Genomic DNA, 19,695 nt, shown 5'->3' with positions numbered 1-19,695 from the left:
TAGGGATAATTTCTATTACTTTCTTTTTTTTTTTTCTGTGTATGGGCCGTACTTTCTTATTATTTGCACACTTCATAATTTTTTGTTGAAGACTGAACATTTTGAATATTATAGTGTGGCAACTCTAGAAATCAGATTCACTTTCTTCCTTGGGGGTTTGTTGTTGCTGCTTATTATAGTAGTTGTTTGTTTGGTGCCTTCTCTGAACTAATTTTTTAAAGTGTGTATTCATTGTTGTATCTAGATTCTCTTTTCTGTTAGCTTAGTGGTGGTCAGCTAATGATTTTACAGAGATTTCTTTAAACTACTGGAGCCAACAACAACAACAAAAAATTAGAAATCTTTCAGCCTTTGCATATGGGCTCTGTGTGAATGTTGAGGCATGACTTCAACACTCAGCTTGTAAGCTTAGTACTCTGCTATAGTCTTCATTTGTGCTTTCACAGAGCCAGAGACAAGAGCTCTGGATCTTCTTAGGTATTTTCTGAGTATGATCCCATCCCTGGGCACATATATGGTCATCTAAATCCCAGGTATTTGTGGAAACTTTTCAGAGCCCTATTCCCCAAAACATCTCATTTCCCAGTCTTTCACCCCAGGTTTTTCAGTTAGTAAATTGTTTGTTCCAACTATTATTCCTTGTCCCCAGCAGCAGTGGCAAATACATCTGCCTATAAATATTTCAAACAATTTCTCCGTGGGTAGTCACCTCAGCACTGGTAGAGATTTGAGTTAGATAAAATAAAGACAAACCCTTTGGGCTTGTTTTTTTGGGATCACTAGCCAAGTCAAAACAACCACAATTCTTTGTGGTCAGAATAAGATCTATTTTACTCTCTGTCATATTAGGACCCTATACAAAAAATGTGAGCTGTTGTCATTAGGGCTGCCTTAAAAAGTTGAGCTGGGAGCAGGAGATGGGGCCAAAGTAAGTTTAACACCACACCTCTCTTACTGAAATTTAACTCTCTTTTCTTGATTAGGCATTCATTTTGTTACAAAATTTGATTGATTTCAATTGTTCTAATAAAGTTGATTCTGACCATTTCTGCCTGTGTAATTGTGTTTTTGTTGTTGTTGTTGCTGTTGTTTGAGACAGGGTCTTGCTCTGTCACCCAGGCTGGAGTGCAGTGGCATGATCATAGCTCACTGCTAACTTGAACTCCTGCCTCAAGCAATCCTTCCACCTGAGCTTCCCAAGTAGCTGGGACACCAGGTGCATGTAACCATGCCTGGCTATTTTATTTTATTTTATTTTTTTCAGGACAGAGTCTCGCTCTGTCGCCCAGGCTGGAGTCCAGTGGTGTGATCTCGTCTCACTGCAACCTCCATCTCCTGGGTTCAAGCAATTCTCTGCCTCAGCCTTCTAAGTAGCTGGGATTACAGGTGCCCGCCACCATGACCAGCTAATTTTTGTATTTTTAGTAGAGACCATCTTGGCCAGGCTGGTCTTGAACTCCTGAGTTCGTGATCCACCTGCCTCAGCCTCCTAAAGTGCTGGGATTACAGGCATGACCCGCAGTGCCCAGCCACCTGGCTAATATTTTTTAATGCTTTTTTTGGTATATACAGGGTCTTGCTATGTTTCCCAGGCTGGTCTCAAACTCCTGAGCTCAAATGATGCTTCCTCCTCAACTTCACAAAGTGCTGGGATTACAGGTGTGAGCCACCATGCCCAGCATATTTGCTGTTTTTGTGGAAAAATGGAACTTTTGACTTCCCTACTTCACCATTTTTGCTGGTGTCACTCTCCTTCACTAGTATTAACAACTCATATTAGAATTTGTCACAATTGATGAACCAATATTGATATATTGTTATTAGCCAAAGTCCACTTTAATTAAAATTTAGTTACTTTTTACCTAATTTAAATTTACTTAGTTTTTCTGTTTCAGGATCCCATCCAGGGTACCACATTACATTGAGTAGTCATGTCTCCTGAAGCTCGTCTTGGCTGTGACAGTTTCTCAGGGATTCTTCGCTTTTGATGATGTTGACAGTTTTCAGGAGTGCTAGTCAAGTGTTTGGTAGAATATTGTCAATTGGGATTTGTCAATTCTGATTTTTTTTTTTTTTCATAATAAGGTTGGGGCTGTGAGTTTTTGGGAGGAAAACCTCAGAGGTAAAGTGCCACTTTCATCACATCTTGTCAAGGGTACATACTGTCAACATGACTTCCACTGTTGATATTGACCTTCACCACCTGCCTGAGGCAGTATTTGTCAGGTTTCTCTACTATAAAGTTAATCCCCCAATCCTCTTTTCCATACTATATTCTTCAGGATGATGTCACTATGCATAGCTCATATGTAAGGAATGGGTAGCTACATTCTACCTTTTATCAGGTGCAACATCTCCATAAATAATTAGGAATTCTACATGGATTTTGTTTCTTTCTCCCTACTTATTTATTTATTCATTTATAGCAGTGTGGATTTGTGGATAACTGTTTTATACTTTAGGCTATAATTTAATGTTACTTACCCAACTTGTCCCAGCTTTGTCCATTGGGTACTCTTTCAGTTGGCTCCTGTGTCTTTGGGAATATTTTTTTCCTTCAGCTGGAGGACCACTGGAAGCAGGTTCTTTACCTGAAGCTGCAGTTGATGTTTCTGATACATTAGAGTCTAGTGATGATTAATATTTTCACCCTATGATCTCCAAAACCCTTTCTCTTCTTAGCTTTTAAATTTCACAAGTATTTAACAATATTATCCTGTTACGGTCTTTTTCTCAACAAGAAACATCAAAAGCCTCTGGTGTTTTTTTTTCTTTTATTGTTTCTGTATACTTTTAAGACTGGTTCGGCTGGGTTTATAACTTTTTATTCAGCTTCTTATATGGGTCTGTTTACTTCTTTATTTCACATAGGGATAACATTGTTTCCCAGAAATAAGTGTCTTTTTTCTTTTTCCTTTCCCTTCACTCTCTGACCAAAACATTTGTTTTTCCAACTTTCCAGTCTCAAAATTTTATCTTGAGAATGTCCCACATTAAGAGAGGTGAAGTCAGTGAGTTCGATGTTTGTCACTTATCCCTTGTTCAAGCAAGTCTTGATTATCTTGATCCTTATGAGTAGGAAAGTCCCATGTAAAAGATAATCTTATCAGACCAAAGCTGATCCAGACCAAGTATTCAACTGGAATCATCTTGTCTGATTTCCCTTTAATAAGTCCTCTCTTTGCTTTACTTTTACCTGGAATGATAGTTCCACAAATTTTCCAAATATTTTTCCTCAGGGAACACCCGTGGCAATAATTTTGCTCCTTTGCAGACACAAATGCATTTTCATCCTTTATACAAATTTTCCTGGGATTTAGGTCTGAAATGGGACCAAATTTTCTTAACCACTTGAAAGATCTATCCAAGTTTTGGAGGAAAAGGTGATTTGATTGTTTTTACAAAAATGCTGATGCTTTAAGAGGAATTTTAAAAAGCAAGTGTGATTCTAAGTCTTTCCAGGACATCATTGTATCTGCTCTCCAAGGCTTTTCCTTTTCTTATCTGATAGATTTTTTTTTTTTAGGTACTAGTCTTTCTTTTGGAAATGGCAACAACTAAAACGTATTGCTCTTTTCTATTACCTTCTTCAAGAGAAGTTGGACCTGAGTATATTGACTTTTTAACTTTATAGTTATCTCTTCCAGCTACTAGCATTTCATTTCCCCTTCATATCTGCCCAGTCTGTGTTTTGAGATCCAACTATTTCTTTTAAGGCAGTATCTTTCTCATTACTACTCAGTTTGACACATTCTATTTTATTTTCCTTCTTCCACTACCGTTGCTCTGATAATAAGAAACTATCAGAAAATGAGGCTCTTTTTTAAGCTACTCTTGATTCTTGGGGTAAATCGGAATCATGGAGCCAGAAGGCTGACAGGTATAGTCCTTTAAATTGCTTTCTCAATTTTGGGGCATGCAATAATCGCAGTCACTTATTTCTGAACCTCAGCCTAGGAAGAGGGCATTTTCTCTTTATATAAAGAGTTCCTATATTTTGTTTTAAATGTTAATAAAATCCACTTCCCTCCTATAATTGCAGCTGTAGTTTGAATCTCCGAACTCTAATAATGAGTGTCTTTCCTTTAATTATTAAACTCAGAGTCTACTTAACACCTTGTGGTTGAGGTGACTGAAGTATATAAATATACCACTTGAATTCGTTTGGTTTTGTCTCCTCCAGTGCTCTGTCACCCTAAAACCACTTCAAAATAGCATGCACACGTACAAAGGAACATGATTTGGTGAAGTTTAGGTAATAGTCAGGTATACCTGTGTCTGGAGTGAATTTTAAGCTACAAATTTACTAGAGCTTGTAACACATTTTGAATTCAGTCACTGTTCAAATATCAGGCCTAGCAGGTGAGACTTGGCCAAGAAGCCCATTGCATTGAGACTATTTAAGAATTTGTGCTAGGAAATAATATATACACAAATTTGTAATATTTGTGTTACATCATGAGAGTTCAAGTTGCTGAAAAATTGCTTTTGTCACTGGAATTTTTCCTATGTAATATCAAATCTTCACTTTTGGTGTGGGTAATATGTGACTAATGATGGCTTCTCAATAATCCATTTCCTCTGGGAATCAACTCCTGACCCAAACCATGCTGCCAATGCTGGGAGTGGGTCTCTGCTACTGCAACCACTTTGTTTTATGATATTAGTAGCCAGGCAATGATCTATAACCTCATTTATTTTTTTCTAGCCTGTGCTTTTTGAGATGTCTTAGTTTTTGCAGAAGTTTCGAGGAGATTTTAAGGATGAGAATGATAGGTAGGGGTTTGAGGGGGTGACTGTGTGTCCAAAGCTTCCAGCTCCCTCATCCTCACTCAGCCTAAAATTGAACATATATATATATGTTCAATGTAAGATTTCATTTGAATAGAAAGATATGTTGCTATGAGACAATTGAATGTTACTACTCTCTAGAGACATAATAATTCTTTCCTTCCCACCTCATTAGGTTTCTAGTAGGGAACAAATAAAATATAAACATAAAAAGCCTAAAGGAACTTTGCAACATTGTATGAATGTGAGTGAAGACTGGGACCTTGCTTCTCTTGTACTGGTGTGCCATTCTATCATTTGTTTAGGTAATAATTCACACATTTTAAAAAACATTGTGCCAAGTATTTGTGGGGCTGGGACAACACAACATATGATGACCCAATATATTAGTTAGCTAGGACCGCTGTCACAAAGCATCACACACCAAGTGGCTTAAGCAACAGTATTTTTCCTCCACAGGTTTGGAGGCTGTAAGTCCAAGATCAATGGTTGGTTCCTTTTGAGGGCTGTAAGGGAGAATCTCTGCCATGCCTCTTTTGCAGTTCACAGTGGTTTTCTGGCAATCTTTAGCATTCCTTGACTTGTAGATGCATCACTCTAATCTCCACCTTTATGTTTATATGACATTTTCTTTCCGTGCAGATCTGTGACACATTTCTCCCTTTCATAAATATATCAGTCATATATTTATATGTCACTGGTATACAGGACTGGCGAATTAGGGGACCACCTCACTCCATATATGACCTCATCTTAAATAATTACATCTTTAGTAACCTTTTTTCTTTTTCCCAAATAAGTTCACATTCTGAGGTACCTAGGGTTAGGACTTCAACATATCAATTTTGGGGAGTACATGATTTAGTCCATAATACTCATATATCATCTGCCTAACTTTAAAAGTTATACATAAAACTAACAAACTAACAAAGAAAATATGTTTTATTCTCCTCCAATAATAAATATACTTTTTTAAACACCTGGGGAGATGAGCTTTTTGGAATCCTTAGAGATCCCTGCTGAGTTATGATGGAATGGAAAGAGGTGGTCCTTATCCTCAACTTCCTTCATGCCCTGCTATTTATTCCTGCCCCCGGCTCCATCCTGCCCTGTGGTGGCCTCATGCACATGTCTGTGAACAATCAACTGGCACATTCCAGTGACATTCATATACCCTGCAAGGAGCCTTCCCTTGGTTATCCTTGGAGCCCAGGCATTGCTCCCATTGGTGGTGAGTCTGACTTGAGATGAATGGATCTAGAGAAAAGGCCTTCAAAGGCTGTTCAGGCAGGAAGTTCCAGGGTCCTTAGGTACCTAGACTGTGGTCTAGAATGAGGGCTTTGGGTGTTTCTGAGTCACAACTAGAGAAGGCAGGGTTCTTTATGGTGAGGACACCAGGGCAAGAACTTCTCTTGCCTGGATCTAAGTCTATACTGTCAGTGAACTAAACTTCCTGATAGTCTTATGGCTAATTGCCTAGTGAAGGGAGACAAAGCATAAATAATAAGCAAAATACATAAGTAAATTATATAAAATATTCAAAGGTGATAAGTGCATAAGATAAAAGTGGTGTAGAGTAGGAAAGATCTGGTGTGTTTCCAGGGACAGGGCAGCTTGCAACATCTCACATAGGTGTTCAAGGTAGGCCTGGCAGAGATGGAGACATCTGAGCAGGATTTGAGAGAGGTAAGGGAGCTAGGGAAATGGATACAGGGCACAAAGGCACATTTTGGGAAGAAGGAGTTGGCTGATCAAAGATCCCAGGGATGAAGCGTGCCTGGAGTGTCCAGGAGATAGAAGGGAGGCCAGTGTTGATTGAATGTTATAAGCATAGGAGGATATAATAAGAGTTAAAATCAGAGAGATGAGGATGGGAGGTCAGATCACGTAGGGCCTTTTAGGTTATTTTAAAGGCTTGGGCTCTTACTCTGAGATTAGAAGCCCCTGCAGAGTTTCGAACAGAAGAATGATCTAACCATTCCCATTGCTGTGTTGAGAATAGACTATAAGGAGCAGAGTAAGCATAGAAAGGAGGAGACTGTTTAGAAGGCAATTATATAATCCAGGCCAAGGATGAGAGCAGTAAGTTGGACCAGAGTATTTTCAGGTGGAGAGTGATAAGTGGTTGGTGATTGGATTTGGGAAATATTCTGAAGGTGGAGCCAACAGGACTTCCTGATGGACTGGAATATATACACATACACACACACACATATATTTATATTCTAGTTATGTTAATATTAGGTATTTCATGTATTTCAAATGAGCCCATATCAGCTCTCATATCAAGTACTCAAAATTTTCAGTAAATAAATGTATAGACTTTTATGTGTTTATATGGTTATGTAAATGAGCATACAAAATAGCTTAATTTTTTTTCATACACAGGAAAACATTTAATTAGCAAGGGTTTATTTTTTCAGTAACTTGAATGGCAAAGATTAAAAAAAATTCCTATGTAATTCTCTTAAAAAATGTGTGTGTATACACAGACACACACACACACACACACACACACACACACATATATATATATAGAGAGAGAAATGTGGGTTAGCTTCAAGTTTTTTGCTCTTAACAACTGAATGATGGGTTTGACATCAACTAGGAGGGGAAAGGATGTGGATAAAACAGGTCTGGGGGAAAAGAACCCTAACATTTTCCCTGATCCCTGTGTACTTTTGGGGATACTGAGTTTGGGATATTTATTAGCAATTCAAGCGGATATTGAGTTGGCAATTTGTTACTCATCTCTGGAATCTGGGAGGTATTCTGGGCTGGAGTTATAAAGCTGGGAATCATCAGTATTCAGATGATATATAAAGCCTTGAGAGATGAGATCATTAAAGGAGTTAAGCTTGATGGGAAACGGGAGCAAGGGGTGAGCCCTGGACACTCCAGTACTGGAGGTGGCAGAGAGGAGCATGTTCCCACACAGAAGACTAAGAAGGAGAGACAAAAAGGAAACGAAGCTAAACTAAACTATAACTAAAAGGAAGCACAAGAGGATGTAGGGTATTGGAAGCCAAATGAAGAAAATATATCCAGGAAGATAGAGGTACTCATTGTATCCAATACTGTTGACAAGTGAATCAGAATAGTTCTGAAAAATAACCTTTGGATTTAGCTAATTGGAGGTCAATAGTGATTTTGACTAAAGTAGTTTTGTGGAAATGGTGGGAGCAAATACCTGCTTGTAATGGCTCTAAGAGAAAATTGGAGGTGAGAAACCGGAGGCAGTAAAGACAACCATTTTGAAGAGTTTTGCTGCAAAGAGGAGCAGGGTAGTGGGTCAGCATTTGGCAGGGAAGTGGGGCAACGAGAAAGTTTTAATTTTTTGATGGGAGACTTAACATCATGGTTGCATGGTGTCCAGAATTATCCAGCAGACAGTAAAGAAATGATGATTTGAGTAGAAGAGGGTTTCAGTAGCACAATGTTTTGGAGCAGGTCAGAGGAGATGGGATCAAATGTACAAATTGGGAGACTGGTTTGGGATAGGAGCATGGGTAGTTCTTCTCTGGTGATAAGCAGAGAGGTGGAACATGGAATTTGCTTACCTGGATAGATGCAGTCGTGGAAATCTGTGGCAGTTTCTTTTGACTGATTCTAATTTTTAAGTGATGTAGGAAACAATGCCATCAGCCAAGAGTGAGGATTAGGGGAGGAGCTGCTGAGGTTTCAGCAGACAGAAGGGTGTATAATCATCCAGCAGAAAGGGAGAGTAATGGACTAAGAACATACAGAATTAAGGGCTCACTTGACTTGCATGATCATGTATTTCAAATAAGCCCATATCAGCTCATATCACACACTCAAATAATTTTCGATGAATACATTTACATGCTCATATGATATATAGGAAGTGATGGGAAAAAGCTTACATTTTTTTTCATTCATACACAGGGGAACATTGAATAAGCAGGGATTTAAATTTTTTCAGTAATTTGAATGGCAAGATTAAAAAATTTTTTTGATTGTTTTAAAGAATGTGGCATAGTGCATTAAATTTTACCCACTGTGCAGGTGGAAATCTGCGGGATTGTTTCTCCTGGTAATGGTGACTATGAAAGTAGGTTCAGAAGTAAGGAAAATAAGGTGCACAGATAAGAAATTTGATCAGAAGGGAGAGTTTCAGAGTTTGAGATCTTGGAGTCCAGGCATAACCAAGTTTAAATCATACCTCTGGGTGGGAGAAATCCAGTGACAATGAATTGATTGGTGGTGAAGAGGGTGAAAAACTACAAAGAAGTTTCTTCCAACGATTGAATTTAAGAATTTCAGGATTTATGTTTTGGTTTTCTGATAGAAAATAATATAGCATTCTGCTGAAATATACCGATTCCCTCAATAAGTAAGATTATGAGTAGGTATAAGTATATATAATTTATATTTTAAAAATTGATTGCAGATATACCTAGATCTTGAATTAATTGATGAGGTTTATTTGATTGTCTTTCTTATAAAATACATTAAAAATACTGCTTTTAACTGTAGGCACACAATTAAAACAAATGTAAACCTATGTTTAAAATATATTAAAATGATTTAATAAAGGTCTTTTATTATTTTACACATCAAATTTCATGCAATCAGTACTCCATTGAAAGAGAAAAGATTATGAAAAAACAATGAAAGCACAGGTAGAAAATAAACAACACAAAAGACTAATTCTGATTTTCTTTTGTGTCCTTAATACCCTGTGCTGTCTTTGACAACAAAGATGCCTTACTTATGTGATTCAGAGGTCCAGAAGTGAAAAAAATACAAGTAGTTAATGAATAATGCATACGTTCATAGCAATGGTCAAATTATACTGTTTCCTAATGGATACCATTTTTCTTCATCGAGTGGGACACTACAGAGTCGGATGTTAATTGCTCCCACAAATACAGTTTTACTCTTCACAATAAGCATTAAGACGTGTCCTTGGAGCTCACTGACTTCATCATATACTACCTAAAAAGGGAGAAAATAATGAAAATATAAATCAGAAATGCTTAAATACATCTTTTTTGAATATTGCTTTTAATAAAAAAATTAGCTGCTAATATCTTGTACCCTGGAATAGATAGGTTAATGTCAGACTCTTTTATTTCTAACTTTTATTCTGAAAAGGTAAAGGTTCTGCTAACATAATAGAGTTTAATGACAGGCTATTTTTGTAAGAATCCTAGAATTTACTGATTCCACTAAGAATTGCCCACTCAATATTTAGAAAGATGGTAAATTATTCTCTAGGAAGAGATTTAAATATACTTCACCTTTTATACCCCACAAATATGTACAGCTATTATGTATTCATAGAAATAAAAAGGGAACATCATTCTTCTGTGTTGAAGGTTAATGAGGAAAAGCAGACCATTTTTTTTTTCAATTTTAGATTCAGGGGAATAGATGTGCAGGTTTGTACCAGGGGTATATTACATGATGCTGTGGCTTGGGCTTCTAATGATTATGTTGCCTAAGTAGTGAACATAGCACCCAATAGGTAGTTTTTCTACCCTTGGTCTCCTTCTTCCTTCTTCCCTCTTTTGGAATCCCCAGTCTTTATGGTTCCCATCTTTGTGACCATGAAACAGACCAATTTCTATCATTTCCCTGTGCTACTTAAATGCAGCACAATGATATTTTCTTGTACATATGCAGAAGTAATACTGTGGTTACTTTTATTTATTCAAAATTACTTACTTTTAATTATGAAAATACATGTTCATTAAATAAAATCTGCATGAAACAAAAAAAATACCAAAAAGGAAGAAAATAATTGGAATTTTCACCATTGGGAGACAATTACAGTTAACATTTTGATGTTCTTTTTGTTTTCTATATATAATCACTTATTCAGAATCTGACTTGTAATTATGCTGTATATACAGTTTCACATCTTGTTCTTTTTTTGTGGCTTGTTTTTTCAAAAGGAATCTGTTCAGCTGTCCTTTTATAATGTTCAGGAAGTAAGTTACAGGTCCGTCAGCAACCTGCAGTGGTAAAGCAATGTAAAGGCATAGTACTGCTAAGAAATTAGTCGTTTATCATGAAAGGAGGGGAGAGCTGAGTGGAAATCTGGCATGGTTACCAGGGAAATGTCTTAGAACACATTTAGAAAAGGAATTTCATATGCTGCTACAAACTTGCCTGCTTTTTACAGCCAAGTCACAAGATAGAAACTTTCTCAATATATGCCAAAAAGAAGCAGAGGAGACAACTTGAGAGGGCAGCCCTCTGAGTTCACTGGGTGGCCTCTCCTGTGAGCATGGATTTAGTTTCCAGTATTTTGTACAGCATACGCTTACCTTTCATTACGTTATCAACGAAATTCAGTTCCAGATCAATCTGCTAGTGGCTCTGAACAATGATTCACTTACCAAGTAAATAAGTTCAATCGAAGGGCATGAGATACAATATGATACGCGAATGCGGTCTACCCCAATCCATGTGAGTGTTCTTGGCTACCTCTTCTTCCAGAATTTTACTCTCATTCCATACAGGAGATTATGGTTTAGTTTTCTAATATTGCTCATTCACAATGATATTTTCTTGTACATGTGCAGAAGTAATACTGTGGTTATTTTATTTATTCAAAATTACTAATTTTTTAATTATGAAAATACATGTTCATTAAATAAAATCTGCATGAAACAATTTCATCTATTGAGTTTTCCTGGGATAATAAAGGATTTTAAGAGTTGCGTTAAAGAATCTCAGAACCCTACCACTGTAATTCATGCTTTTTAACAACTGGACGCCCAGTGCTGCCTGGAAATCTTTCTAGGACTTCAGAGTAAACTCGTTTTCCTTTTCTCTAAGTGGGTATTTTGAGCTGTCTGAACTATTCTCCATTTTTCTTCCTGCATCATGTTCAGCTGATGAATTCCTCTCTTATTTTACAGAGAAAACAGAAAGGAACCCTCAAAGTGTGACTGTATATGATGCAGAAAAATGGGGAAGTCTAGCTAAGGACTCTGAATTGCATGAATAAGTCATAAATTGTAAGTTTTTAAAAAACATATCGATAATTTATATTTTCATGAATCTGTTGTCAACTGTGTGTTTTCTCATTTGTATAATGATGATAATAATCCTTATCTTTTAGCATTATAGGGAGGAAGAAATGAGATAATGAATATAAGCCTTGCTACAAAGCCTGGAACATATTAGACACCAGTAAATTATAGCTGAAAAAGATCCATCAAATACACAAAAAGGAACAGTTGTTTCTTAGTATTTTGCATCAGTTGGCTGGAGAAAACCCTTCCAGACAGAATTGAGTCTTCCAGGTATTTAGCAAGCTGAAAGCTTCAAGAAATGATTTTAGGAGTAAATTGCTTTCCTGGTTAAAATACAAACATTTGAACTTCCAAAGTTTTTATTATTTAATATATTTTTTCCCTCTGCTCCATTAAGAAAAGTTATTTTCTTAAAAGTGACTGAAGTTTTATAAACCTGTAATCATTGCACATTATAGATGATAAATATCTATTCTAATTTCTTTGGCGCATCCATAATGTTGTTAAATAGTAAGTACTCTTTTTAACTGAGCAAAGAATAATTAGTGGCTAATGTAAGCAAAGTACAGAGATGATTATATTCTTTGAGACCTGTTCGTCAAAGGATTTAATATATATTCTGCATACTCAGAACAAAAAAAAATGGTTCTGGTACATACTCAGAACCAAAAATAAATAGCTCTTTTAATTTCTTTTTCTAATAATTTTTACCTATAGGCATGAGCTAAGTCTTTACTACCTTCTGACAAATAACTAAATGTGTGGGTTTGGAATTATTACGTCTAATAGAAAACACTTAAGGTAATTAATATCTATTAACATATACTGAACATTCCAAGAATTTACTGAACATTAGTTGACACAAGGGTCTAGTAAATAATTCTAAAGTGTATTTTCATGATTGAAATGAGAGAACAGTAAGATAGGAACTGAAGTGTCTCTAGTGCTTGTGGGAAGTGGTAGAGGAAGCAGGATAATGAAAGAAAGAGTTCAAAAGCGAGAATAGGAGTACTGCGTGGGAGGAGACAGGTAGGAATAACACAGCATAGTGTAGTGCAGTAACTGTGAGCTTTGGAATCAGGCAGTTCTGGGCTTGACATCTGGTTGTGTGACCTCTGGGTCACATTGTCTTCACTTACAAATACAATTTTCATCGTGTTGAAATTGCAATAAGATTATAACACAGATAACAATAACTATAGCTTACTGCGTGTGCCATATACTTGGCATTGAGCTAAGTAATCACTGTATATTCTGCAGGAGATTTTAAGGCATGTAAAATGCATAGAACGTTCCTGTTCTGTTCTTTCTAATTTTCCCTTTATACCTTACAACAGAGTAATATATAAGAAAAGGTTATAATATACAAAATATATTGATTATAAGCATGTAATTCTGTCATAGGGTAGAAATTCTGTATTTCTAATGACTCATGTGAAAAATGATGGTTTTTAAAAAGATGGCAAAAGTAGTGGCGTGGAAAGAGGCTTTGGAGCCCGGAATCCCACCTCTGCTTCTTCAAGCTGTATGGCAGTTCCCTGAGCACTCACACCCCCAGCCCCAGCCCCATCTTGAGACCAGCCATGCCTATCACTGGGATTTGTACATAGCAGGGGTTTTCAGGGAGACTGCTGATGAAGCCTATTGGAGCTCACTCTGCGAACTGTCAAATAGACAAACTTGGCCCTGCATCAAAGCCTAAGTATGTGAAGGGTGGAGACTCTGTCACTTGTCTGCGTCCCCGACCCAGCCTCTCTCATCTCTGGATATTAAAGAGAAAGGAGGATAGGAATAAAAATAAAAAGAACTATTTTCACAAAAGGCTTTGTAAGACATTGATATGCAATGTAATATCTTCTTTGTACTCCTCTAAGAGATTTGTATAAAGAGGAGAGTGGGGTCATCCTCTCCCACTTCAAGCACAGTACACGGCTTTTACAGTTTGAGAAATCCCAGCTGTGGTGAGTGGTTGATGCAGCAGTACTCAGTGAGGCGGCGGAAGCGGAGGAAAAGTTTAAAACAACGTAGATGCCCTGTGATAACTCACTGGGCTCTCTAGTAAGCACTGGGCTTATTGGTAAAGACATCTAGTAAGGTGTTCTTAAGGTTGCACACAAGTGATCGAGGAGTTTGACACAAAGATGGGATCCTACATCACAACTGAGGGCAAGAGAAAGTAAAATCAGAGTTAACATCTAGTGCTTCTTTACATTTCTTATAAATATTCTTGTTGTGTTGATACAGACACAGAATGAAAAAAATTAAATTAACCGTTGTTGCCTTTTTTTCCTTTTGGCTCTTGGAATTCATCCAGCTTCTTTGCCAGAATTGTTTATATGATTAGAAACCTCTTACTGTCCTAATGACGACTACTAAAATCATCACTTATACACACACTACTTCAAATTTCTGCTTGATTGGACTATGTTCTGATTGGAATTGGCTATGCATGGACCGTGGTTTTTGAAGCAATTTAAAATGTGTCCAAAGTATAAAGTGTCTATTCATGTGACAAGTATAGATCAATTGAGAAAGATTTGTAGTGATTTTTAATCAGTGGGTTATGGATGTGTGAGGACCTAGGTATGGCAAGCCCTCAGAAAAGTAATGTGCACAGCAAGAATTATAAAGTAATCTTCCATGAATATAATTTACTACTGTTTTCTTATAATACATAAAGCTTGAAATAAAACACAAGTTTATTTAAATTATTCTGAATTGTTAGTGGTTTCTTGTTATTATGTGTTTTCTTATACTGAAAATGCTTATGCCTCGCACAGGGTCTGAGAAGTTTCTTGATAGTGAGGCATGGAAACTTGTACTCAAAAATTATGAAAAGAAACAGTGATATATTGTTGGGAAATGTACACTTCTCACTGTTGACATCATGACAAATAATAGTGTCAAAATATTTTTCCTTACTAGTTTAGAGAATCTCTCTATATGCAGTATATACATGTATTTACATTTTATACACACACACACACACACACACACACACAAAGTGTCACTTATAAAACTGCCCCGAATATTTATTACACATCTTTTTAGCAGTAACTAAGTGTTAAAAGTATTAAAAAGGATAAGACATTTACCCCGCCCTGGAGAAGTTTATGATATACTAGAAGAAAAACCAAGTAGGACTAAAGAAAGGATTATAAGTGTGGTGTGAGTCCACGAGGTGACAGTGTTTGCAGAGTTCACGTCTGAGGTCAGTCTCAAAGCAGGCAGAGAAGGGCAGAGAGAGGTGAATGACGGCACGAGTTCTATCACAAAATCCTAAAGTCCATTCAGGGAATGACAAGCTGTCTGATGTGGTCTGAAAATATGGCTAAGTATGGGACAACAAAAAGAGTGTAAGAACACAAATATTCCCAACTGATTTTTGACAAAGGTGCAAAAGAAATTCAGTGGAGGAAGAATTGCCTTTTTAACAAATAGTGCTGGAATAACTGGTATCCACAGTGGAGAAATAAAGAGCCTTGACTTAAACATCACATTTTATTAAAAATTTAACTCAAAATGGATAATGTACTTAAAAGTACAATGTAAAGCTATACAACTTTTAGAAAAAAATAGAAAATCTTTGAGACTCAGTGCTAGACAAAGAGTTTCTTAGTTCTGACACCAAAGGTACCATCTATAAAAGAAAGAATGAATGGAGGAAAGCCTGGTCTAAAAGTGCCTGTGAGACATTCAGATGGAGCTCTCCAGTAATCAGGTAGAAATGTGAGAGAGGACGGGCATGATGGCTCATGCCTGCAATCCCACCATTTTGGGAGGCTGAGGCGGGAGGATCACCTGAGGTCAGGAGTTCAAGACCAGCCTGACCAACATGGCAAAACCCCGTCTCAGCTAAAAATACAAACATTAGCGGGATGTGGTGGTGGGAGCTTGTAATCCCAGCTACTTGGGTGGCTGAAACAGGAGAATTGCTTGAACCTGGGAGGTGGAGGTTGTGGTGAGCTGAGATTGTGCCACTGCACTCCAGCCTGCTTGACACAGAGTGAGGGGCTCCATCTCAAAAACAAAAACAAAAACAAACAAAATGCTTGAGAGAGAAGCCAGGGTTTTAGGAGTAAATTCAGATGCAACCTACCTATAGGTGATAAATAAAACTTTGTGGATCCATAAGATAATTGTGAGAGTATGTACAGGAAGAGGAGATGAGGGTGGATCACGTGACTTCAGCAAACAATAATACTTTAAGAGAAAGAATAACAATGAAGGAAAATGAGAGAGTAGGTAGAGAAAATGGAAGAGAATTAAGAAATGGTACAACTCAAAAAGCAAAAGGGAGGTTTCAGGAATGGGGGTGTGGTCAATAGTGCTGCTGTACAACCCATCCAGGCATGAGAGCCTGAGGGCTCTTTGGATTTAGCAGTTAGGAGTCTATTGATGCCCCTTGAATAAAGTACTATCAATAAAGGTCAGAATCCACATTGCAAAGCATTCAAGGGTGAAAGGGAGAGATGAAGGGAAAGCAGATCATGTGGGTTAATTTTGGAAAAGTTTGGAGGTGATAGGGAGGGAAAGAAAATTTGCTTAGCAAGCTTGAGTTGGGGAGTTTTTTGTTTTTGTTTTTTAATGTTTCTGAGTGGAGGATCCTGTGGATGAGACACCCATAAGAAAAGGAACACAAATAAGCAGCTGAGCAAGGTGCAGAGGAGATGGGAAAGGATGGAATCAAGAGAATAAATGTAGGGGCTTGCCTTAGAAAGAAGTTAGGGAATTGCACCATTACAAATAAATTAGAGAGCTATTTATAATATACACTAACTTCCATTTGTATTTTGTATTTTTTTTTTTAGTTTTTCAAAAGAGATTTTATGAGATTTACTGTTATACCCAAGGTAGTATATGATAAAATTATTAGATAAGGAAAATCAGGTAAAGGAGAATAAGGTTAGAGAAAATAAGATGGAGTCAGGAATAATGTTAGTATGCAGGAACAATGTTAGTATGTTTTGGGCTCTTGCTGGAGGTTAGCCATAACTGCAAATTGGTTTATAAGAGCTCTGAAAGCAGTGTCTGTATTTTCCAGTGCCCATAGCATCTAGAAGAGTGATCAGCATACTGCGACTACTTTGGAAAATATCTTTCCTTTATGAAATAATGCTGCCAATTACTGCAAATTTTCCATATTTGGTTGTTAAGCTGAAAAATGGTAAGAAAAATACAAAATGACTGGACAAAAGATGACTCATACTTACAATTTCATTGTAAGTGGGGTCTGTACATTTTGGAACAGATTTTGTTTTCCTCCTACGAACTTCACTGGGATATGGTAAAAGATAAAATTCAACATGTGCACTGGGCGCAGAGCCATCTGGGAGATGCTGCAAAGGAAAATGGTTATAAATATTAATGCATGTTGCTATCAAAGAAAACAAATACAGAGCTACTAAATATCCAGACCAAAGGCAGGATCAGGATTTATTACAGTAACTTTGTTGATCTGAAAATAAGAGAAAATCAAAAGAAATTCATCAATGCTCAAAGATAATTCCAAACTACAGTTTAAAAGAGTAAAGCTGGCCATCTTAAATTAAGTGTTGTGTCAGGGAACTATATTTAAAGTCCATTACATATACTTTAATTTTTTGCTGTAAAATCTAAATTTGCATTTTGACAGATATGGTCAAGAGATAAATATTAGCCACAAGCAGAGACAAAAATATAAGTGCCTCAGGATGCGGTACACCACTTTTGAAAATTAAAAAATTCAAGTTCAATATATAAAATGAGATGTAGCATTTAATAATATGTATATGTATATTATATAATATCACATTTTAAAATAAAATATAATTAAAATATTAATTAAAGCTATAACTTTAATATACCTATGAGATTTAAAAATGATTATAATAATTTTATCATCTAAAGTACTCTAAATTATGTTGGATAATCCCTTTTAAATTATGTTCTATGGTGCCCCAAAAGTTGCCTAAGGAGTTGCTGAATAGCATGGCTAAATGGGTGGATCTCTGGACCTCCACTCCCCAGTTCTTCCTTAAACTCTCTCCTCCTCAGCTCCCCATCCTGGCTTCAGAACTTGTTTCCACCTTTTCCATCTTGCCTTCAAATCTGTTATGGATATGTTAATTTCTAAATAGATCATTTGAAGAATGACTCCCCTGTTTCAAAAATTTGGAAACCATCATACTTGAAAGAAATGGATTCTATCTTTGTGATCTTGACCAACTGTAGAGTAAATGGTACTAAAACTCTGAAAGTCTAGTTTTATAAAATGAGAAATATTTGCATAATTTATATTTAAAGCAGATGATTTAAAAGTAAAACTTGAGGAATTAAGTGCTCGTTTTGTTTACTAATTCTATTAAATCAGTAATTTTCAAGAAATATATTTTAATGCTCTGAAATACAGTGATATTCACATGTGAAAACCAGTGCATCCCCACACCCAGCTCCATTAGCTTTAATTTCACATCTTTCTTCAGAACTCAAAAAAACCTATAGTAAAGCAAGGAAATATGATATATATTATTATAGGACTAAATTTTATTCAGTTCTAAATTATATATTAAAAGTTATATCATTAGACAGTTTGGGTTTTTATTATAATTATTAACAAATAAGATAAAATATATCTGGACACCCTCATTTGTCAAGATGTTAAGAATGAGGACTGGTACTTTATTGGAGCTCAAGGTATACCTCTGCCATTTGATATCCTCCCCCAGGAGGGGGAGCACTGAAATCTATCAATGGTATAATGAAATCTTCAGTGACACAGAAAGAAGTTGCTATTAATATTTGGGAATAGATTTTTTTTTTTTTTTTTTTTTTTTTGGTGAGAAGAATGAAGTAGTAAAAGTGTTTCTGCTCTGTTTAACTCTCTGTCTTATCTGTTTTGGAACTTGAGGATATCCTGCCCATAATTCCTAGATACGGCAACTTAGTGGGTAAAACATGCTTCCGGAAATGGATTTTCTGATTGCGAATCTGGGCCCCCAAATTTGCCAGCTATGTGGCTTTAGACAGGTGTGATGGTTAGTTTTGTGTGTCATTATGGCTGGGTCATGGGATGCCCAGATATCTGGTTAAACACTATTTCTAGGTTTGTCTGTAAGGGTGTTATGTAGCTCAAACACTGCATAAATGACCTAAAACTTCTATGTGTGCCCTGAAGGAGACCCTTATCTCCTGTACTGTGGGGCTGAGATTGCTTAACATCAAATGCAGAATCTCAGCTTGACACTGGTTGAATTACAATGCAAGTTGAACTCCAGGCTTCACAAAGTGTCTACTGTTAAAGTGAAGCATTGATGAGATTCTGTAATTTGGGATGGGTTGTGTAGAAAGTCGCTGATCAAGTTTGGAACATGGAGCTCCTAAATTCTGATGAGTCTTCTTTTCTAGTGGAAGCGGTCTCCTTGTCCCCAGTGGTGTCTCCTTCTCTACTTCACCTCCAACCTCTGAGAGGATCAGCTCTGCACTGTCTGAGCAAATAGTGATAGCCTCCTCTGAGGCAGCTGCTATGCAAGACAATTTTAATTCTCCTGAGAACCCCTTTACCTCTACCCCATATCTCTCATCTCCCTCTGCTTCTAGCCCTATAACCAAACTCAAATCCCAGCTGGCCTCTAAAGTTGAGGTTCAAAGTGTGACCCATGAAGATGTGTGCTACACTCCAAAAGAATTACTTGAGTTTTCTAATTCTTACAGACAGAAATCTGGGTAACAGGTGTAGGAATGGATACTGAGGGTGTGAAATAATGGTAGAAAGAACATAAAGTTATATTAAGTTAAATTTTTTTTGTTGTTCCGGGCTCACTAAGCAGAGATTCTTCATTTAATGTTGAAGCTTGGGGAATCAGAAAGGGTTCTAACAGTGTGCTGGGTTGGCTGACACATGGACCAAAAGGTG

General features: G+C 36.8%; 1 protein-coding gene across 1 annotated transcript in view; it reads right to left on the bottom strand.

The window, feature by feature from the left end:
- Positions 1–9,215: 9,215 nt before the first annotated feature.
- PIK3C2G (phosphatidylinositol-4-phosphate 3-kinase catalytic subunit type 2 gamma) overlaps positions 9,216–19,695 on the bottom strand; it is a 379,881-nt gene continuing 369,401 nt past the window's right edge. The window contains exons 31-32 of the mRNA XM_054443284.2: positions 17,015–17,140; positions 9,216–9,750 (exon numbers count right to left, since the gene is read on the bottom strand). Of these exons, the coding sequence (XP_054299259.1) occupies positions 9,598–9,750; positions 17,015–17,140 (279 nt within the window). The 3' untranslated portion in view covers positions 9,216–9,597. The remainder of the gene's footprint in view (positions 9,751–17,014; positions 17,141–19,695) is intronic.

The sequence above is a fragment of the Pongo pygmaeus genome, chromosome 10, assembly GCF_028885625.2.
Source record: "Pongo pygmaeus isolate AG05252 chromosome 10, NHGRI_mPonPyg2-v2.0_pri, whole genome shotgun sequence".
NCBI lineage: Eukaryota > Metazoa > Chordata > Mammalia > Primates > Hominidae > Pongo > Pongo pygmaeus.
The sequence above is the reverse complement of the archived record's forward strand: the minus strand, read 5'-3'. Positions and strand labels throughout refer to the sequence as shown.